Source organism: Pseudorca crassidens, chromosome 12, assembly GCF_039906515.1.
Source record: "Pseudorca crassidens isolate mPseCra1 chromosome 12, mPseCra1.hap1, whole genome shotgun sequence".
Classification (NCBI taxonomy): Eukaryota; Metazoa; Chordata; class Mammalia; order Artiodactyla; family Delphinidae; genus Pseudorca; species Pseudorca crassidens.
In genome coordinates this window covers 13,164,371-13,180,968 of record NC_090307.1, presented here as the reverse complement: position 1 = coordinate 13,180,968, position 16,598 = coordinate 13,164,371, and the positions used below count along the sequence as shown (strand labels likewise).

The following is a 16,598-nucleotide window of genomic DNA, read 5'->3' as shown; positions in this document are numbered from 1 at the left end:
CGGTTACGAATAATATGGTGTGTGATGCTTAATGCAAATGTTACAAAGGGATTTTGCAGGAGATTCATAATGTGGGGTAAATGAACAATTTGGAACTAAAATTCAGGTTATTTAGACAAAACTGGCAGAGTGGGGTAGTTAGATCCTGCTAGGTTGTCTTCCTGTTTTGGGAAGAGAGTTCATTGGTACTGTCTCATGTTTTCTGTTGATGGAGAATAACAGGTTGGATGGAGTTCACTATGTAAAACATTAAAGTTAACCTTGGTAGAAAAGATGTCTTTATAACAATGTTCATCACAGAACTCTAAATATCAATAAAATTAAATTATGCTTCACATGATGAATATTATAATGAATATTATACAACCACTAAAAACAATGATGTGGAGTTATATTACTAACTTGAAAGATCTCTGCATATGACGTTAGGTGAAAAGAAGGTTTACAAGGAAATTTGTATAGTGTAATCCCACTTTTTGTAGCATAAATTTGTGTGCATTTGGGTATGTGTGCGTGTGTGTGTGCACATGCACAACTAGAAAATTCCTAAAAGGATATAAAACAAAATGTTAAAATGATGCTGTTCTCTGGATAATATAATTATGGATGGTCTTTACTTTCTCCTTTAAATTTTTCTGAATTTTCAGAATTTTTTGCAGTGTATCTCAAAGTAACAGTCCTTGACATCAACGCACATTAGACATTGTGTATGCCGTCTGTGCTTAAACCCTGTTGTAATATCTGTTGCTGAAAGTCATCTTCCAATATCTTAGAAAAAACTGAAAAGGAGAAGAATTTTGAGAAGAGTAATATTGGTGGTCCATTATTATTATACTAGGCTTTAGTACATATCAAAATTTGAAAATCACCTAAGGTGATTCCTGGTTGGAATTGGCTTAATTAGTGCCTGTTCGTTGATATTTTAAGTACTTAATTAGAAAATTGATTTAGTTGAAGAATATTGCCTAAGTACAGTGTCTTCGGGAAGCCACGGGGACCGAGGCTCTCTCCACCGTGTATCAGTATGTGAAGCTTTGGCCCAAATCCCTCAGTGTGTCCAGACCTTAGTTTTCTCATCTCTTAGGGAGGATGCCCTACACACTCTCTAAGGGACTTCCAGAACTAAGAATACATGGATTAGCAAAACATATTTCATCTTTATAATGGGTAACTTTTTGAGTTTTTACAAATATGACATAATTTTATGATAAAAATAATTATATAAAAATCTGTTAATCAATGGAAGTAGCTGTTTGGAGAAAAATATAAGTTGAATTTTTATTGCACACCAAAATAAATTCCAGCTAAATTAAAGAGTTAAATACATAAAATGAAATAATTTTTAAAAGTAAGAAGAAATCATATGGATATATTTACAAACCAGAAAAGGACTTTTTAGGGCAGAGAAGGGGGTGGGGGAAATCAGAAAAGAAGTCAATATGTATAGAGTGGTTTTGATATTTATGTTATGTATATTTTTATATAAAAATACTTTTTTACATAAAAGTTTTAGATATCTATTCCAAAAGCTATCAAAGGTAAATCTAAAAGGCAAATGACAAACTGAGAAGAAATGCTGGCAAAAAATAAGAAAAATAAAAGCATTAATATTCTTAATAGAAAATGTTCTTATGAGTCGGTAGTGATAAGTACTCAAGCAGAAAGTAAGTGAAGCACATTAACATTTAATAAACAAAGTATGGATAGTTACATGAAAAGTTCAGCCTTATTAGTGTATCAAGGAAATATTAAATAAAATATTTAAATGATAACATTTTTACCCCTCAAATTGGTGTTGATGGAGGGTTGTAAATTGATATAACTTTTAGAGATAGTCATCAAGATATTTCTAATTAAATTTAGGATGAATATAAAATGACATGGGGAAATGTTCAAGATGTAATTAGAAAAAAGATGCAAAACCATATATATAATAGAATGACCCCATTATTATATAGGCATAAGACAGTATCTCTTAAAATTCTCTACCAAAGGACATATGTTACTAGAGTGGCCAGAGCTGCTACAGTGAAGCACATGTGTGTTCTCAGATTAAAAAAAAAATTAGTAACAGACAGTGAAATCATAACACTCTTAGGTAAAAACGTTACCCTCTATTTAATATCTAGAAGGTTGTGGCTTCTTAATAACTTGGGAGAGTTTCCATATCTCATGTATTACTTGCTGTCTTAGAGGGTTGGCCTATTTGTTCTACATGAGGCAGGGTTAGTCCATATGGCGACTCTTCAGTGTGACTGAGCTCCGGCTCCCAGATTCCCTCAGACTAATTTCAAGATGTACGAGAGTCAACATCCAGGTCACTTCAGACGGCTGCTCAGTCACACTGTGTTCAGCTTGGCGGAAATGAGAGATTGCTGCTTCACTAGAAAGGATTGTGGGGGAGTTTAAGGATTACTTTTTTCTTTAATAATCAGGCTAGGAGGGCTTCCCTGGTGGCGCAGTGGTTGAGAGTCCGCCTGCCGATGCAGGGGACGCGGGTTCGTGCCCCGGTCCAGGAAGATCCCACATGCCGCGGAGCGGCTGGGCCTGTGAGCCATGGCCGCTGAGCCTACGTGTCCGGAGCCTGTGCTCCGCAGCGGGAGAGGCTGCAGCAGTGAGAGGCCCACGTACCGAAAAAAAAAAAAAAAAAAAAACAGGCTAGGAAATGGAATTATTTCTTTGAAGGCTCCCTGTTCTGTAAAAAGTATAATGTCTTTAGAAAGGAGTCTTCTGTTTTTCTCCAGAACTCAGAAAGGTAGGAAAAATGTAGGGAGAACCTTAAGGTATGCCTTAAGAAACCCATTGCATTGCTTGCCATTGTACGTGGATAAAATTTGGTACCAGGTCATATGGAAAGCAAACAACAGCAGACTATCTTTTTAAATACACCTTTTATTGATGGGTTTGAAAGGAGGATATATCTGTAAAATGAGGTATTTGATTTTGAGATTTTCTGTTGACACTACCTATGATTTTTAAGTTTTTCAGCTTTTTTAGGATAAAGGAAAAGGTGAATGTTTTCTGGTAATTAAGAGTAGAAACTTTTCTTTAATGAAATATTTTTAAATTTCAAAGAAATTGCCACCAAATATTTCTAGAATCAAAGTGAATATTATTAGACATTGATTTACTTCTGAGTTGAATGGTTCTTAGGAAAGGTATTCAGTATTTATTATATTTTGGAGTTAATGAATGCCAACAGATAATTTAAATTCTTGGGCTCAGGACAAAATTGTTTAGGTGTTAAGAGATTGTACATAATTCCGCTTCTCTTGTTTAAGTAATGGGGAAAAAACTAGTGGCAATTTACAAGTAGGGATTTATCTCACCATGTGGTAGGTGGCCTTTTAAAAACCTGCTTCACATCTGTATGACTTCCTGTTTGTGAGCACTGAACGCTTTCTAGTAGGCTGGTTTTTAATGAACTGCATTTGAAGGTTTACTCTTCTAATATTTCTGTTTTGGGTCCTTTTGGACCAGTTATAGCATATGAGAGCCAAGGCGAGATAAGAATTTGTCTCCTAGTTCATTTATATGTAGTTAATGTGTAATTTATTGAATGCCCCTCATTTACTTCATAATTTTATGATATTGGTCTCAGCATGGTTGTGCAGGTGAGGAAAGAATTGGAAGCTTCAGGGGATAGCAAGTCCCCAGTAATGTTTGTGAAATATTTGAAGGGGTGACGTGGACAGATACTGGATTTGAGGATGAGTGTTGCAGAATTCTCTCACATGATCCAAACACAGTACAGTCGTGGCTTGGGTTTCATTCTTTTCAAATCTGGGCTTCATGTTGTGAGAATACACCCAACTTAATAGTTAAAGTTTCTTTTCTCATGCCAAGGTTGAGAGCTGTCCCCTTCATCCCCAGGAGAGAGTAGCCATCTAGGGGTGGGGTGTGTGTGTGTGAAAGTGCCTAATAACCGACATTTGATGCTGATAAAACTAATTTTCATGCTCTGTATATATGCCCCTTTGTTTTCATTATGATGAGTAGCTAGCTCTTGTTGCTGATAAATATTTCAGACACATTAGACACAAATGGTAAGTACAGAGTGCTTAGGTGTTTTTCATTTCTCAGGTAAAAGTAGCAATTTGCGCATGTTCTGTTTTAATGATTCCTGGCCCCTCTGTTTCTCTGGTTAGTAATATCCGCTGTTTCAAGATTGATCAGCCTTCGGGAGGCGATGCGTCTGGAGCCCCAGCTGTATGGAGCCATGGCTACACCGAAGCTTCAGGGGTGAAAAACAAGTAAGTGGGGTGAAACTTTGGAGTGAGAACCGCCACCTGCCCGCCCCCTTGCCTCCCTGCTTTAGTGGAGTAGAAGCCCAGTGCTAGCACACACTTTCCCCGTGTCACATTTATTTCAGTATGTTTCCCCAGAGTGAGGCCACCTCATGACTTAGGTTGGAACATTAGGCTAAGCCCTGCTTGGCACCACGTACTCTCTCTTTGTGAGGATGTTGCTAGGATACGGTGTAACTGACACATTATATCTATGTGAGACTCCAGTGTTTGGAGAAGGCATAAGTATTGAAATGCATCCCTGCTCTTTTGAAAAGCCCCTTTATCTTTCTCTGAAGCCTGTTTACCAAGCAAAACAGGGAGAGTATTAAAGGAGTAGAAGTAGCCTTGATTGTCCATATTCGAGATCCCTTATGTTATTGACAGTCACTGTTTCTGTGGAGCTGTTTTTTACAGTCTAAATTAGCTTGTCGGGAATTTGATGTCCATTCCCTGTAATGTCAGCTGCTTGTCTTGCCATCAGGTCTTGTGCATTTTAATTTCTTTTTCTTCCCTATTTTCACCAACCTTCCCTGTCTCCGATGCAGATGTTGATTTCTTGAGAATTGTAATCCAGCTCTTCAGGCTTGCTTGCTTTCTATGAAGGGGTGCTGATAATCAGTACTAGAAAAGCAAAGGATCCTATAGATTAGAATGGTCATAATTTAATTAGCTAAGGTATAAGAACACAAAATATTGAGAGCAGGGGAAGAACAGGAAGTGGAGGATAAGCCCATAATAGCTAACAGCGTTCAACCCTGGGTGCACATTAGAATCAGTCAGGTGAGGAACCTTAAAGAACATTTTCCAGCCTAGGCCTGTTAAATCAGAATGCTTTAACATGTCCCCCAGGTGATTCTAATATGCATCCAGGACTGAGAACCACCGACTGGCTTGAATACCCTTCATGGAAAATAAAAGGTGGAATTGTGGTTGCCATGCTGACTGCTTTTCCTTGGGTCAGAAGACAGAATGAACTCGCACTGTGCGTCTGACGCACTGATCCTGTCCTCTTTCCCTGAGAGCGTGCTTTGGCATATTAGAGAAGACGTAGCCCCCATTTCAACATCTCTGTTCCATTTGCCCCCCCCCCCACAAAAAAGGCAGAATAACCAGTTGTGTCTGGGCTCTGCTTATTTCTGTGTACTTTGCACTGTATATCATTATATTTTGGGGAGAGAGGAAGAAACTATACATTCTTTGGAGCAGTCAAAGTTCCTTCCTAGAGATCTTTCTTTTTTTAGATCAAAAGATCTTCTGCCTTACTTATAAACACCAGTGTGTGAAACTGCTCTCTAATTCCAGAACACTGATGTGAAATCCAAGATTGGTTTTTAAACCTCTCTGGATATTAAAATGTATTATCTACTCATATATATTAATGAAGCAGTGACCAGTTAGGTATTTTTTCCTACATAATTCCCTTTTCCACAATTTCTTCTTAAAAAAAGTTTTTGCTATATTGAAGTGTAAGCATACAACTCTATGGATTGTCCTTAAGTGAACCAGCACCTAGATTGAAAAATAGAACATTATCAGCACCTCAGAAGTCCCATGCCATCCCTGGCCCTCACTTTATTTCCCTCGCTTTTTTACCCTTTGGTTTTGCCAGCAGAAGTTTCTCAAGAGTTTTCTTTTTGAATTGTGGATAAAGTAGATATATAAGCAAAGAGCTTGCTGCTTTGAAGGAAGGAGAGAACTGCAGTTGTCCCTGCCCCAAATCTCAATAGACATCTATTCTCTTCTCCCTCCCACTTTCCCCTATGGGTACTGGTGCTGTGTTGCCTCCCTATCAGGTCATTTCAGATCCTTTGGGAAAATCCAAGCAGGGAGCTGCAATCCTATAATTTAGGTTCTTCCTCAGACTAAAAAACAAACAGGAAGCTTCAGCAGAAAAGAAAAATCACTACTGTACTTTTAAAACACGTTATTCTTTTCATACCTCCTACCACATTCTTGCTAGCAAGGGGAGCTTACAGAAGAAGACAGAATTATAAGATGATTTAACTATTATATAATTAAATTTTACTTTGCCACTAATTGTCATATAACTAGGGATAACTTTTTTTTCTTTAATAAATGGAGGCAAGAATTTCAAAGTACTGGGCTTCCCTGGTGGCACAGTGGTTGAGAGTCCGCCTGCCAATGCAGGGGACAGGGGTTCGTGCCCCGGCCATGGCCGCTGGGCCTGTGTGTCCGGAGCCTGTGCTCAGCAACGGGAGAGGCCACAACAGTGAGAGGCCCGCGTACCGCAAAAAAAAAAAAAAAAAAAAAGAATTTCAAAGTACTGAGGTAAGAGCCAGATTTCCTAGCTTTGAATCTGGGCTCTATACTTTTTTGCTATGTGACCTTGAGCAGTTACTCAATCTCTCTTTAGCTTACTTTCCTCATCAAAAATACTACTTGTCCTTATAGGGTTATTGTAAGGATCCACTGATTACATACGTGAAGAACTTAGAATAACATGTGCCATATAGTAAACTCTATTTAAATTTAGTTATTATTATCATTAATGATAATGGGTATTACTATTGTTATTTATCCCCAAACTCCTTAAGCTCAGGAATTATATTTTCAGGTTCAAACCGCTGTTACGTAGCCATGATACATATTAGGTGCTTAATAACTTTCTTCTTTTCATTAATTTATATACAGTAAGAAGGTATCATTTATATTCAACAACATTCACCCTGTTTAGTGTACAGCTCTGCAAGTTTTGATGAAAGAGCCCGAGCTCTGCTTGGTGATGGTGATTGTGTAATCACCATTATAATCGAATTATAGAACAGTTCCTCAAAATTCCTCCATGCCCCTCTGTTGCAATTTCTTCTCCCCCCTCCCAGCCCCTGGCAACTCCTGATCTGTTTTTTGTTCCGTTAGTTTTGCCTTTTCTAGAATGTCATATAAATGGAATTATGCAGTATATAGCCTTCTCAGTCTAGCTTCTTTCACTTAGCATCATGCATTTTAGATTCATTTGTGATGTTGCATGTGTTAGCAATTTGTTCCTTGTTACTGCAGAGTATTATTCCATTGCATGAATATGTTACGGTTTGTTTATCCATACACAACTTGAAGGATAAATTATTTAGATTGTTTCTATTTTTTAGCAAATACAAATAAAAATCCCATAAACATATAAACCTGCATACAGGTTTTTGGGTGAACAAATGTTGTCATTTCTCTTGGGTGAATACCTATGAGAAGGATTGCTGAGTCGTTATGACAAGTATATATTTAATTTTATAAGAAACTGCCAGAATGTTTCCCAAAGTGGCTGTACCATTTTCCATTCCCAGCAGCAATGAATGAGACTTCTCGTTGCTCCACATTCTCACCAGTACCTGTAAGATCAGGTGGTGGCAGTGGTGGTAGTGGTTTTGGTCATTCCAATAGTGATATTTCATTGTGGTTTTAATGTTTATTTCCCTAGTGACTAATGATTGTTGATCATCTTTTCACATGCTTATCATCCATACCTATATCTCCTTTGGTGAGAATGTAATCTTTCACAATTAAATATGATGTTAAAGGTGTTTTTGTAGACTTCCTTTATCAAGTTAGAAAATTCCCTTCTATTCCTAGTTTGCCAAGAGTTTTTATAATGTGTATCAGATTTTGTCATAGGCTTTTTCTGCATCAATTGAGATGATCATATTTTTTATTTCTTAGTCTGTTGATGTAGTGAATTACATTGATTTTAAAATGTTGAATCAGCCTTGCATTTTCAGGAAAAATTCCCTGTGGTCATGATGTATTACCCTTTTTTATATGCTGCTGGATTCAGTTTTCTGGTAATTTGTTGAGCACGTCTGTATTCACAGATTAGCCTGTAGTTTTCTTTTCCTGTGATGTCTATGTCTGGTTTTGGTATCAGGGTGATGCTGGCCTCATAGAATGAATTGAGGAGTATTTCCTCTTCTTCAGTTTTCTGGAAGAGTTTGGAATTTGTATTATTTCTTCCTTAAATGTTTGGTAGCATTTACTAATAAATCCCATCTGGGCCTGGAATTTTCTTTGGTTTATAACTAGACATACAATTTCTTTAATATAGGATTATCTCTTCTTCTTGAAAGAACTTTGGTAATTTATGTCTTTCCGAGAATTTATGCATTTTCATCTAGTATTCAAATTTATTGGCATAAACTTGATCATAATATTCCATTATTCTCCGTTTACTGTCTACAGGATCTGTAGTGACTGTGTCTCTCCCCTCTCTCATTCCTAATATATCTGGCATTTGTCTGTTTATCCTGATCAAATTGGTTTGAGGTTTATCAGTTTTATTAATATTCTCAAAGAACCAGCTTTTGGTTTCATTGAGTTTTCTGTTGTTTTTCTGTTTTCTATTTCATTGACTTCTGCTTTTATTTTTATTATTTCCTTTCTGCTCGCTTTGGGTTTGTTTTGCCCTTAATTTTCTAGCTTCTTAGGGTAGAAGTTTAGGTCATTGATTTGGGCTTAAGGATTAATACTCTGTGCATTTAGAGCTATAAATTTCCTTCTAAGCAATTTTTCCAATATGGTTAGAGGACATGCTCTGAATCAGTTGAATCCTTTAAACTTACTGAGGCATTTTCTGGACCAGAATATGGTTTATCTTGGTAAATACTCTGTGTGCATTTGGAAAAATTCTTGGGTAGGGTATCATTTAGATCAAGTTGGTTGATAATGTTGTTCAAGTCTTAAATATCCTTGCTGATTTTCTGTCTACTTTTCCATCAGTGACTGAGAGAGTGTAACTCTAGTTTTATCTGTTTCTCCTTGTAGTTCTCTCCGTTTTTGCTTCATGTATTTCCAAGCTCTGTTATTAGGTGCATAAACATTCAGAATGTTATAGCATTGTGACAAACTGACCCCTTTAACATTATGAAATGACTCTTCGTTTCTGTAATATTCTTTGTGCTGAAATATATTTTGTCTGGTATTAATGTAGCTATTCCAGCTTTCTTTTGATTAGTATTTAGCATAGTATAGTCGACCCTTGAACAACACGGGGGTCAAAAAACAGTCAAAAATCCACGCGTAACTTTACATTCAGCCCTTTGTATCCGAGGTTCCACACCCGCAGATTTAACCAACCACAGATTGTGTAGTACTGTAGTAGTATTTAGAGGAAAAAAGTCAGCATATAAGTGGACCTACACAGCTTAAACCCATATTGTTCAAGGGCCCACTGTATATCATTTTTTATCCTTTTGCTTTTAAGCTATTTGTCTCTTTATTTTATTTTTAAAATAAATCTAGATTTTTTTTTTTAGTAAGTGTGTTTCATTTATTTATTTGTTTATTTATTTATTTAGGCTGTGTTGTGTCTTCATTCCTGCATGGGCTTTCTCTAGTTGCAGCGAGGGGGGCTACTCTTTGTTGCGGTGCGTGGGTTTCTCATTGCGGGGCTTCTCTTGTTGCAGAGCTCGGGCTCTAGAGCGCAGGCTCAGTAGTTGTGGCGCATGGGTTTAGTTGCCCCACGGCATGTGGGATCTTCCCAGACCAGGGATCGAACCCGTGTCCCCTGCATTGGCAGGCAGATTCTCAACCACTGTGCCACCAGGGAAGCCCCTGTCTCTTTATGTTTAAAGTGTATTTCTTACAGGCAGTATTTAGTTAAATCTTGCTTTTTTATATAATCTGACTTTCTTTTTGGGTGGTGTTTAGACCATTTTTATATTTAATGAAATTATTGATATGGTTAGGTTTAAATCTGCCAATTTACTAGTATTTGTTTTCTGCTTGTCTCATCTGTTCTTGATTCTCTTTCTCTTTTTCTTCATTCTTTTGGATTGAATATTTCTTATTCCACTTTATCTCCTTTATTCTTATTAGTTCTCCTTGTGTGTGTATGGTTTGTTTAGGGTTTATAGCATAACCTTTACCTTATTAATTACAGTTTACCTTCAAGTAATATATCAATTCACATATATTATAAGAAGCTTACATTGTGTACTTCCATTTCCCCTCTCCCAGTCTTTCTGCTCTTGCTGTCATATGTTTTACTTCTACTTTTGTTATAAACCCCAGAATACATTGTTATAATTTTTACTTTAAACAGTTATTCTAAAGTAGTGTTTCTCCACTTCAGTATTATTGACATTTTGAGCCAGATAATTCTTCGTTGTTGTGGGGCAGGGGAAGGAGGGGGGTGTCCTGTGCGTTGTAGGATATTTAGCAGCACCCCTGGCCTGTACCCAATAAATGTCAATATCACCACCACTCCCAATCGTTACAAGCCAAAATGTCACCTGGGGGCAGAATTTCCCCCATAGAGAACCACTGTTCTAAAGTGATTTTTAAAATAAGAAAAAGAAAATGTTTATATTTACTCACGTATTTGTCATTTCCAATACACTTCATTCTTTTATCCACATTTCCATCTGGTAGTATCATTTTCTTCTGTTTCATGTAGTTCCTTTTACATTTCTTGTACTGGTTGTCTTTTATTTGTGCGTCTGAAAATGTCTTTTTTGCACCTTTACTGGTGAAAGCTGTTCTCACTGGTTTAGAAATCCAGGTTGACAGTTTCTTCCTATCGGTACCTTAAAGATGTTGCTCCGCTGTCTTCTGCATTGTTTCTGATGAGAACTCTGCTGTCATTCGTCCTTTGTTCCTCTGTAGGATATGTTGTTCTCTACTCCCCAGACCCCACCTTTATCCCTGGTTTTCAGCAATTTGATTTTGATGTGCCTCAGTTAAGTTTTTTTCTTGTTTTACTTACTGTTTGTTGAGCTTCTTGTCTCTGTAGGTTATAGTTTTCATCAGATTTGAAATATGTCCATCCATTGATTCTTCAAAACTTTTTTCTGTCTGTCTCTCTTCTCTTTCGAAGACTCCACTCCCCCGTGTGATGGGCTGCTTAAAGTCATCTCACCACTTAATGATGCCCTGGCTTTTAATTTTTCCCCTAGTCTTTTATTCATTTTGGACAATTTATGGGACACAGTTAAATTACTTGGAAAGAGTCTGATTAAGTGGAGAGACTCTGCAGGCCTCTAGAGCGCCCTGTGCAGCTCTCCTCCCATCAGTATATACTTTTCCTAGTGTTTTAGTTGTTACTCCATTTTTGCCCCATGTGGAAGTTCTCCTTGATAAATGTTTTGTGAATGAATGTGAACATATGCATTCATAATCTGGTGTTATTTCCCATGCCTCCTACTGTCTTTCTTTCACTACCATGTAAAAATAAAATCATCAGAAGAGTGGGGGAAAGCCATGAAGCATAAATATGTGCTTATCATTTTTCTTCACTCACAGAAATTAGTTGATATAAATTAGCTGGGGTTAGTTTACCTATTCTTAATCTATGTGGAGTCATGAAGAAAGAGAGAAGACTGGCTTAAGCAAATCTGAAAAAAACACAGCTGGGTTGGGCATGGAGAAGGAAAGATGAGTCAACTTAGCACAAAAGCATTCTTGCTTTGCAGGTTGTGTGTTGCAGCCCTGTCGGTGAATAACTTCCGTGACAACCGGGAGGCCCTGTATGGTGTATTTGATGGAGACCGGAACGTGGAGGTGCCCTACCTTCTCCAGTGTACCATGAGTGACATTTTGGCAGAAGAGCTGCAGAAAACAAAAAACGAAGAAGAATACATGGTCAATACGTTCATTGTTATGCAAAGGTAAAACTTAGAGCACCTGCCCTGTGTTTTCTTGCTCTTCTTTGAGTGTTTGCCATCTGGTTAGAAAAACAGGTGTCCAGTAATCTCAAAGCCTATCGTCGAACATGCGTTATTCAAGATGCATTCAGGCGATTTGGTTTTGCCCAAGTATCAGGGCTGGACTGTGTTCCGTTTGAGACACACTGGTGTTCAGACGACTTTGTTGGAGGCCGAGTCAGTGACAGGAATTCAGTTTCTCCTAGAACTGGTCTCACAGGCCTGTCGTGATTCCAGATTTTCACCAGATTGTTTACGACACACTCCCCTCACCCCAAATCATGTGAGCGCCAGACGCTCTTTAGACCTTCTGGCGTGTGGATTGCTCTTTGCAGTGGACTGTTTCCATCTCGGTTTGTTCCCCCTCATGGAGCACTGTCACTGATTCAAGAAGTGCCAACCTTTGAGGACTTGAGATGGTCAAATCTTAGGCCAGGAGTTAAGTCATTCTTCATATATTGTTTTCCCCCTTTATTAAATGTTCAGACAGTGTTGCTAGTAGAATCCTAGGCCATCCCCTAGAGCTTTTGGTCACCGTGGAAGTTGTGGAATGTTGTTTCTAACTCTGAGGGCCGCATGTTGTGAGCATTCCCACATTCGAAGAATTGCTCGCTCTTTTGTCTCTTTAAAGGCTTTGTAGGTTGTAAAGGAACTGCCTATTAATATTGTATTGCAAACACTTGCTCTTGTGGGACCAGGAAGTGGAGAGCGCTCTAAAGGTCATGGGAACAATGACTATCTTTTCTCTTTCTCTCCCTTTTCCCTGCCTTGATAATCTGCCAGAGGAAGTATCTTTGCAACAGGAGTAGAAAAAGTGTCTGCTAAGGAATGCTGGTCCAGAGAAGCCTTGAAAGTTCCCCTAAGTCATGAATACTCTTGAAGAGCTCAGTAGAGGCAAGCCCAGTGGGGTTCTTTGCTGCTCGACTCACCTGTCTTTCAGATTCTCAGTGGGCATGTGCAGTTAATAATTGACGCTGGTAACTAATATTTAGTGAGCCCTTAATATATACCAACCATTGTTCTAAATACCTTAATGCCATAAGGTATAAGACAGGGACATCTATCTACACATCTCTCTACTTTTCTGTTTTGACCACCATCTTGTTTTAGGAAAAAAGCAAACACATTTCATACATACAGACACACATAACACACACACACACCCTTCACACACTCCTAAGCCGTCTGCTTTTTATAGACCCCCAAACACTGGATAAGAATTAAGAACCTCAAACTCTGATTACTAGCTGTACTTCTCACAAGTACCATCCTAATTCTGGCTTTGCTGGGAGGAATCATTGTGCCTTTGACAGGAGGAAAGCAGTGCTGCCTTGGCAGGGCCTAAAGTCCAGTCCGGTCGTAGATGTGCAGAAGTTGGAGTTTAGAGACCCAGGTTGTCAGCCCATCTGTAGGTCATTTGCTTGCCTCTTATTTTCCCTATTGGTTAACAGGATATGGGGTGCGTGGTGATCTTTTCAGTCCTCAGGAGAACTGTATGTTCTCTGTGCCTGACATCCTAATTTATATGAACAGGCAGCCCTGGTTTGCATCGCTAATGGTGCCCCTTGCCTAACCTAGACAGGGTCTGCCCTTGTAAACAGGGGAGTCTGTCCATCTTAACCTTCTGTACCACTCAGGATCCGTCTGGGAGGCACTGCCATCTGTGGGGCTTCTGATAAGAGTTCTTACCTCCTTTTGGTTGTTAGAACTTGCAGGTGTCTTGTGTTTTCAATACGTGTATGGACTGATGGTGAATAAAAGCACTTTGGAGCTTCATTACTAGAACGTCCTTTCTGTGAATATTCTAGAATAGACATCACTCATCTAGAAAGTCTGCACTGTATAGGACAAGAACATGAATGGTCCAGTACTTGAAAGCATCCTAATAGAGAGGGTGGTCAGGTAATTCTGAAGTGTCAGTGGGTGTAGTGTGTTTACACCTGCTCCTGTTAAGTGGTCACTTCGGCTGTCCTCTCTCGGGAGCAGAGGGGATTTAGAGAGGGGGATGAAGAAAGAAGCGGTCATTCCCCGTCTTTGGGGCACGCCGATTCGGGAGTGGCAGGCTGGATGCAGCAGGATAAGGGCTCCTTGATTCCACGGCAGCTCCTTGGGTCTTTCGTGGTGAAGTGACACCTGCCCCAGTTGTGAGCAGACACCTCTCCGTGTGTGTGTGTGTATGTGTGTGTCAGATTCCACAGGCTCTTTTCCTGAGTTGAGCAGTGCCTGCTTTGGTGAAAGAGGCCTGGTGGAGCCCCAAGTTCTGTTTTTCCTCCTAGCCCCGTCCAGTGGTACAGTCTGGCAAAACTACACGTGACGGGTGTGTGTGGGTTTTTACCCTGTCTCTTCGTTTTCCAGGAAGCTTGGAACTGCTGGGCAGAAACTTGGAGGTGCTGCTGTCCTTTGTCATATCAAGCATGACCCTGTGGACCCAGGAGGACCCTTCACCTTGACCTCTGCTAATGTGGGCAAGTGCCAAACGGTTCTGTGTCGGAACGGGAAGCCGCTGCCTCTGTCCAGGTCATACGTTATGAGCTGTGAGGAAGAACTGAAGAGAATCAAACGGCACAAGGCCATTATCACGGAGGTAAGGAAGAGGGACTTTCCTCAGGACGGGGGAGGACGGGGCCAGGGTCGTGGCAAAATCAGCCAGACAGCATTTCCCACCAAAGGACGTTCTTTAAACATTGCAGTTGGTTTAAAATTAAAACTCCACATCCGGAGTAGCACAGAGCAAACTCTGCGTGTGATATGTCTGGAGACGTTACAATATACAGAGTGATAAAATAGTTACTGACGGCCTCTCCGCATCGAGGGCTGTGCCACGGTACCGTCTCATCCTCACAGCCGCTCTTCGGAGGTGCTTCGGCGGGGGGCTGAAGCCTCCAGCCCTGAAGTCACGCCGCTGGTCCTCCTGTCCTAGATCTGCAGCTTGCGGGCTACGACCTTGAAACCTTGAAGCCTCAGACTCGTCCTCCGTAAAGTGGGCATAGCCGTGTGTCTGTCCTGTCTTACGAGGCGAGTGTGCGCATCGGTGTACGTGTAAGGAGGAGTTACTTTGGTTCATGCCATCTGCTCCACTTGAGTAAGGCAGTGAGCGGTTCTCAGCCAGGGGCCCTCTCCCCCCGACAGGACACTTGCTAACGTCCGAGGACATTGTTGTTGTCACAACAGAAATGCTTGGGGCGTGTAGCAGGTAGAAGCTAGGGATGCTGCGAAGCATCCTACAGTGCACAGGACAGCCCCACAGCAAGGAATGGTCTGGCCCAAAATGTCAAGAGTGCCGCTGTTGAGAAACACGGGTGTCAGTCTTCGTGACAGAAGGTTCCCTGTAGCGCAGCTTCCGAAGTGGGCTGGAGGAATTGTGCTCCACTCACTAGCTCATCCTACAGTGTGGCTCACCTGCTGCACACCTGAAACGTGATGTGGGCTACAGACGTGATCCCCGGAGACACACGTCTGTCCCCAGGAGGTGTCCAGTCTTGTGGATAAAACCCCTGGAAGCATTTGTAGCTCGGGTAGACAGTGGTGAACGTTTGCAGCTCAGTAGAGAAGGACTGTGACTGCCGGTAGACTTTGACCAAGGGCCATGAGAAAGATAAAGACTCGGGCTCCACCACGAGGGTCTGGCGAAGGAGGCCGCATGTAGATTTTAGTTCCCTGCTTGTTCTAAGAGCAGAGAGGATTAAAATGGACGCTAGACAGTCTCAGATGGGGTAGAATGAAATTATTAAACGTATTGAATTAAATGTTCAACATTACACGATGCAAAGGTTAACCATTTCTGCTACATAAATGCGTCACAGTTGGTGCTTCAGAGGTTTCTCCTGCTTTCTCTGCCTCCCTCTTCCTCGCTTTGTCTGTATTGCTGCGTTGGTTTTCTTTAATTTCGCTGCCTTGAGGTATGGCCCCCCACCACCACCACCAAACACACACACACGGACAAAATCATTGATTCTGATGTGGTGAGATCTTAAAGGGTTGGGCAGAACAGCGAGGGTAATTTTTGCCGAAATTCCACGTTTTGGGGAAGAACAAATATATTAGGAGAATTAAGAGAGTTGAAAATTGTGCTTGAAGCCCTGCTTTAGTAATTTTACTTCGAATTGTGCTGCCTGCGTGGCGGGATTGTCTGCGGAGCTGGGGGATGTACTTCCAAATGAAGGAACGTGGTAGGGTTGGGAAGGGAATGGGTATTCTCCGGAAGAAACATTTGCTTCGAGGGAGATGGTTAGACCATCACTATTCCCTCATCCCAGACACACATAAAAGTTGTCCGAATGGAGCCTCCTCTGGAAACGGTGTTAAAAATAGGGGCATGTAGAGGCACATCCTAGACCCGAGAACCTCAAACTTGAAGAATAAAGAACCGAGCAGGTACACCCTGGGGTTATCTCCCCTCCTCTCCTCCAGCTTCACAGTAAAGGCTTTTTATCGGCAAGTGGTCTGAAACTTTGGTTCGTGGTGTAAGTGGCGTGAACTCGGCTGGACTGAAGCAGGAGACTTTGTCGTCTCCATTTGCTGCCAGGGAAGTGAGTTCAGGGAAGCGGCAGGACCTGGCACTTCTCCTTAAGCATCTACCTCTCCAAACACGATCAGTTGTACCCAGCTAGTCACCCCACGATTTCCCCACCAATTGTTTTTATACGTTTAAAACAGTGCCTCT

The 16,598-nt window shown here is 40.6% G+C and overlaps 1 protein-coding gene across 1 annotated transcript in view; it reads left to right on the top strand.

Moving 5' to 3' along the window:
- PHLPP1 (PH domain and leucine rich repeat protein phosphatase 1) overlaps positions 1-16,598 on the top strand; it is a 212,594-nt gene that overhangs the window by 193,342 nt on the left and 2,654 nt on the right. Inside the window, exons 14-16 of the mRNA XM_067698892.1 lie at positions 4,149-4,253; positions 11,705-11,899; positions 14,291-14,519. Of these exons, the coding sequence (XP_067554993.1) occupies positions 4,149-4,253; positions 11,705-11,899; positions 14,291-14,519 (529 nt within the window). The remainder of the gene's footprint in view (positions 1-4,148; positions 4,254-11,704; positions 11,900-14,290; positions 14,520-16,598) is intronic.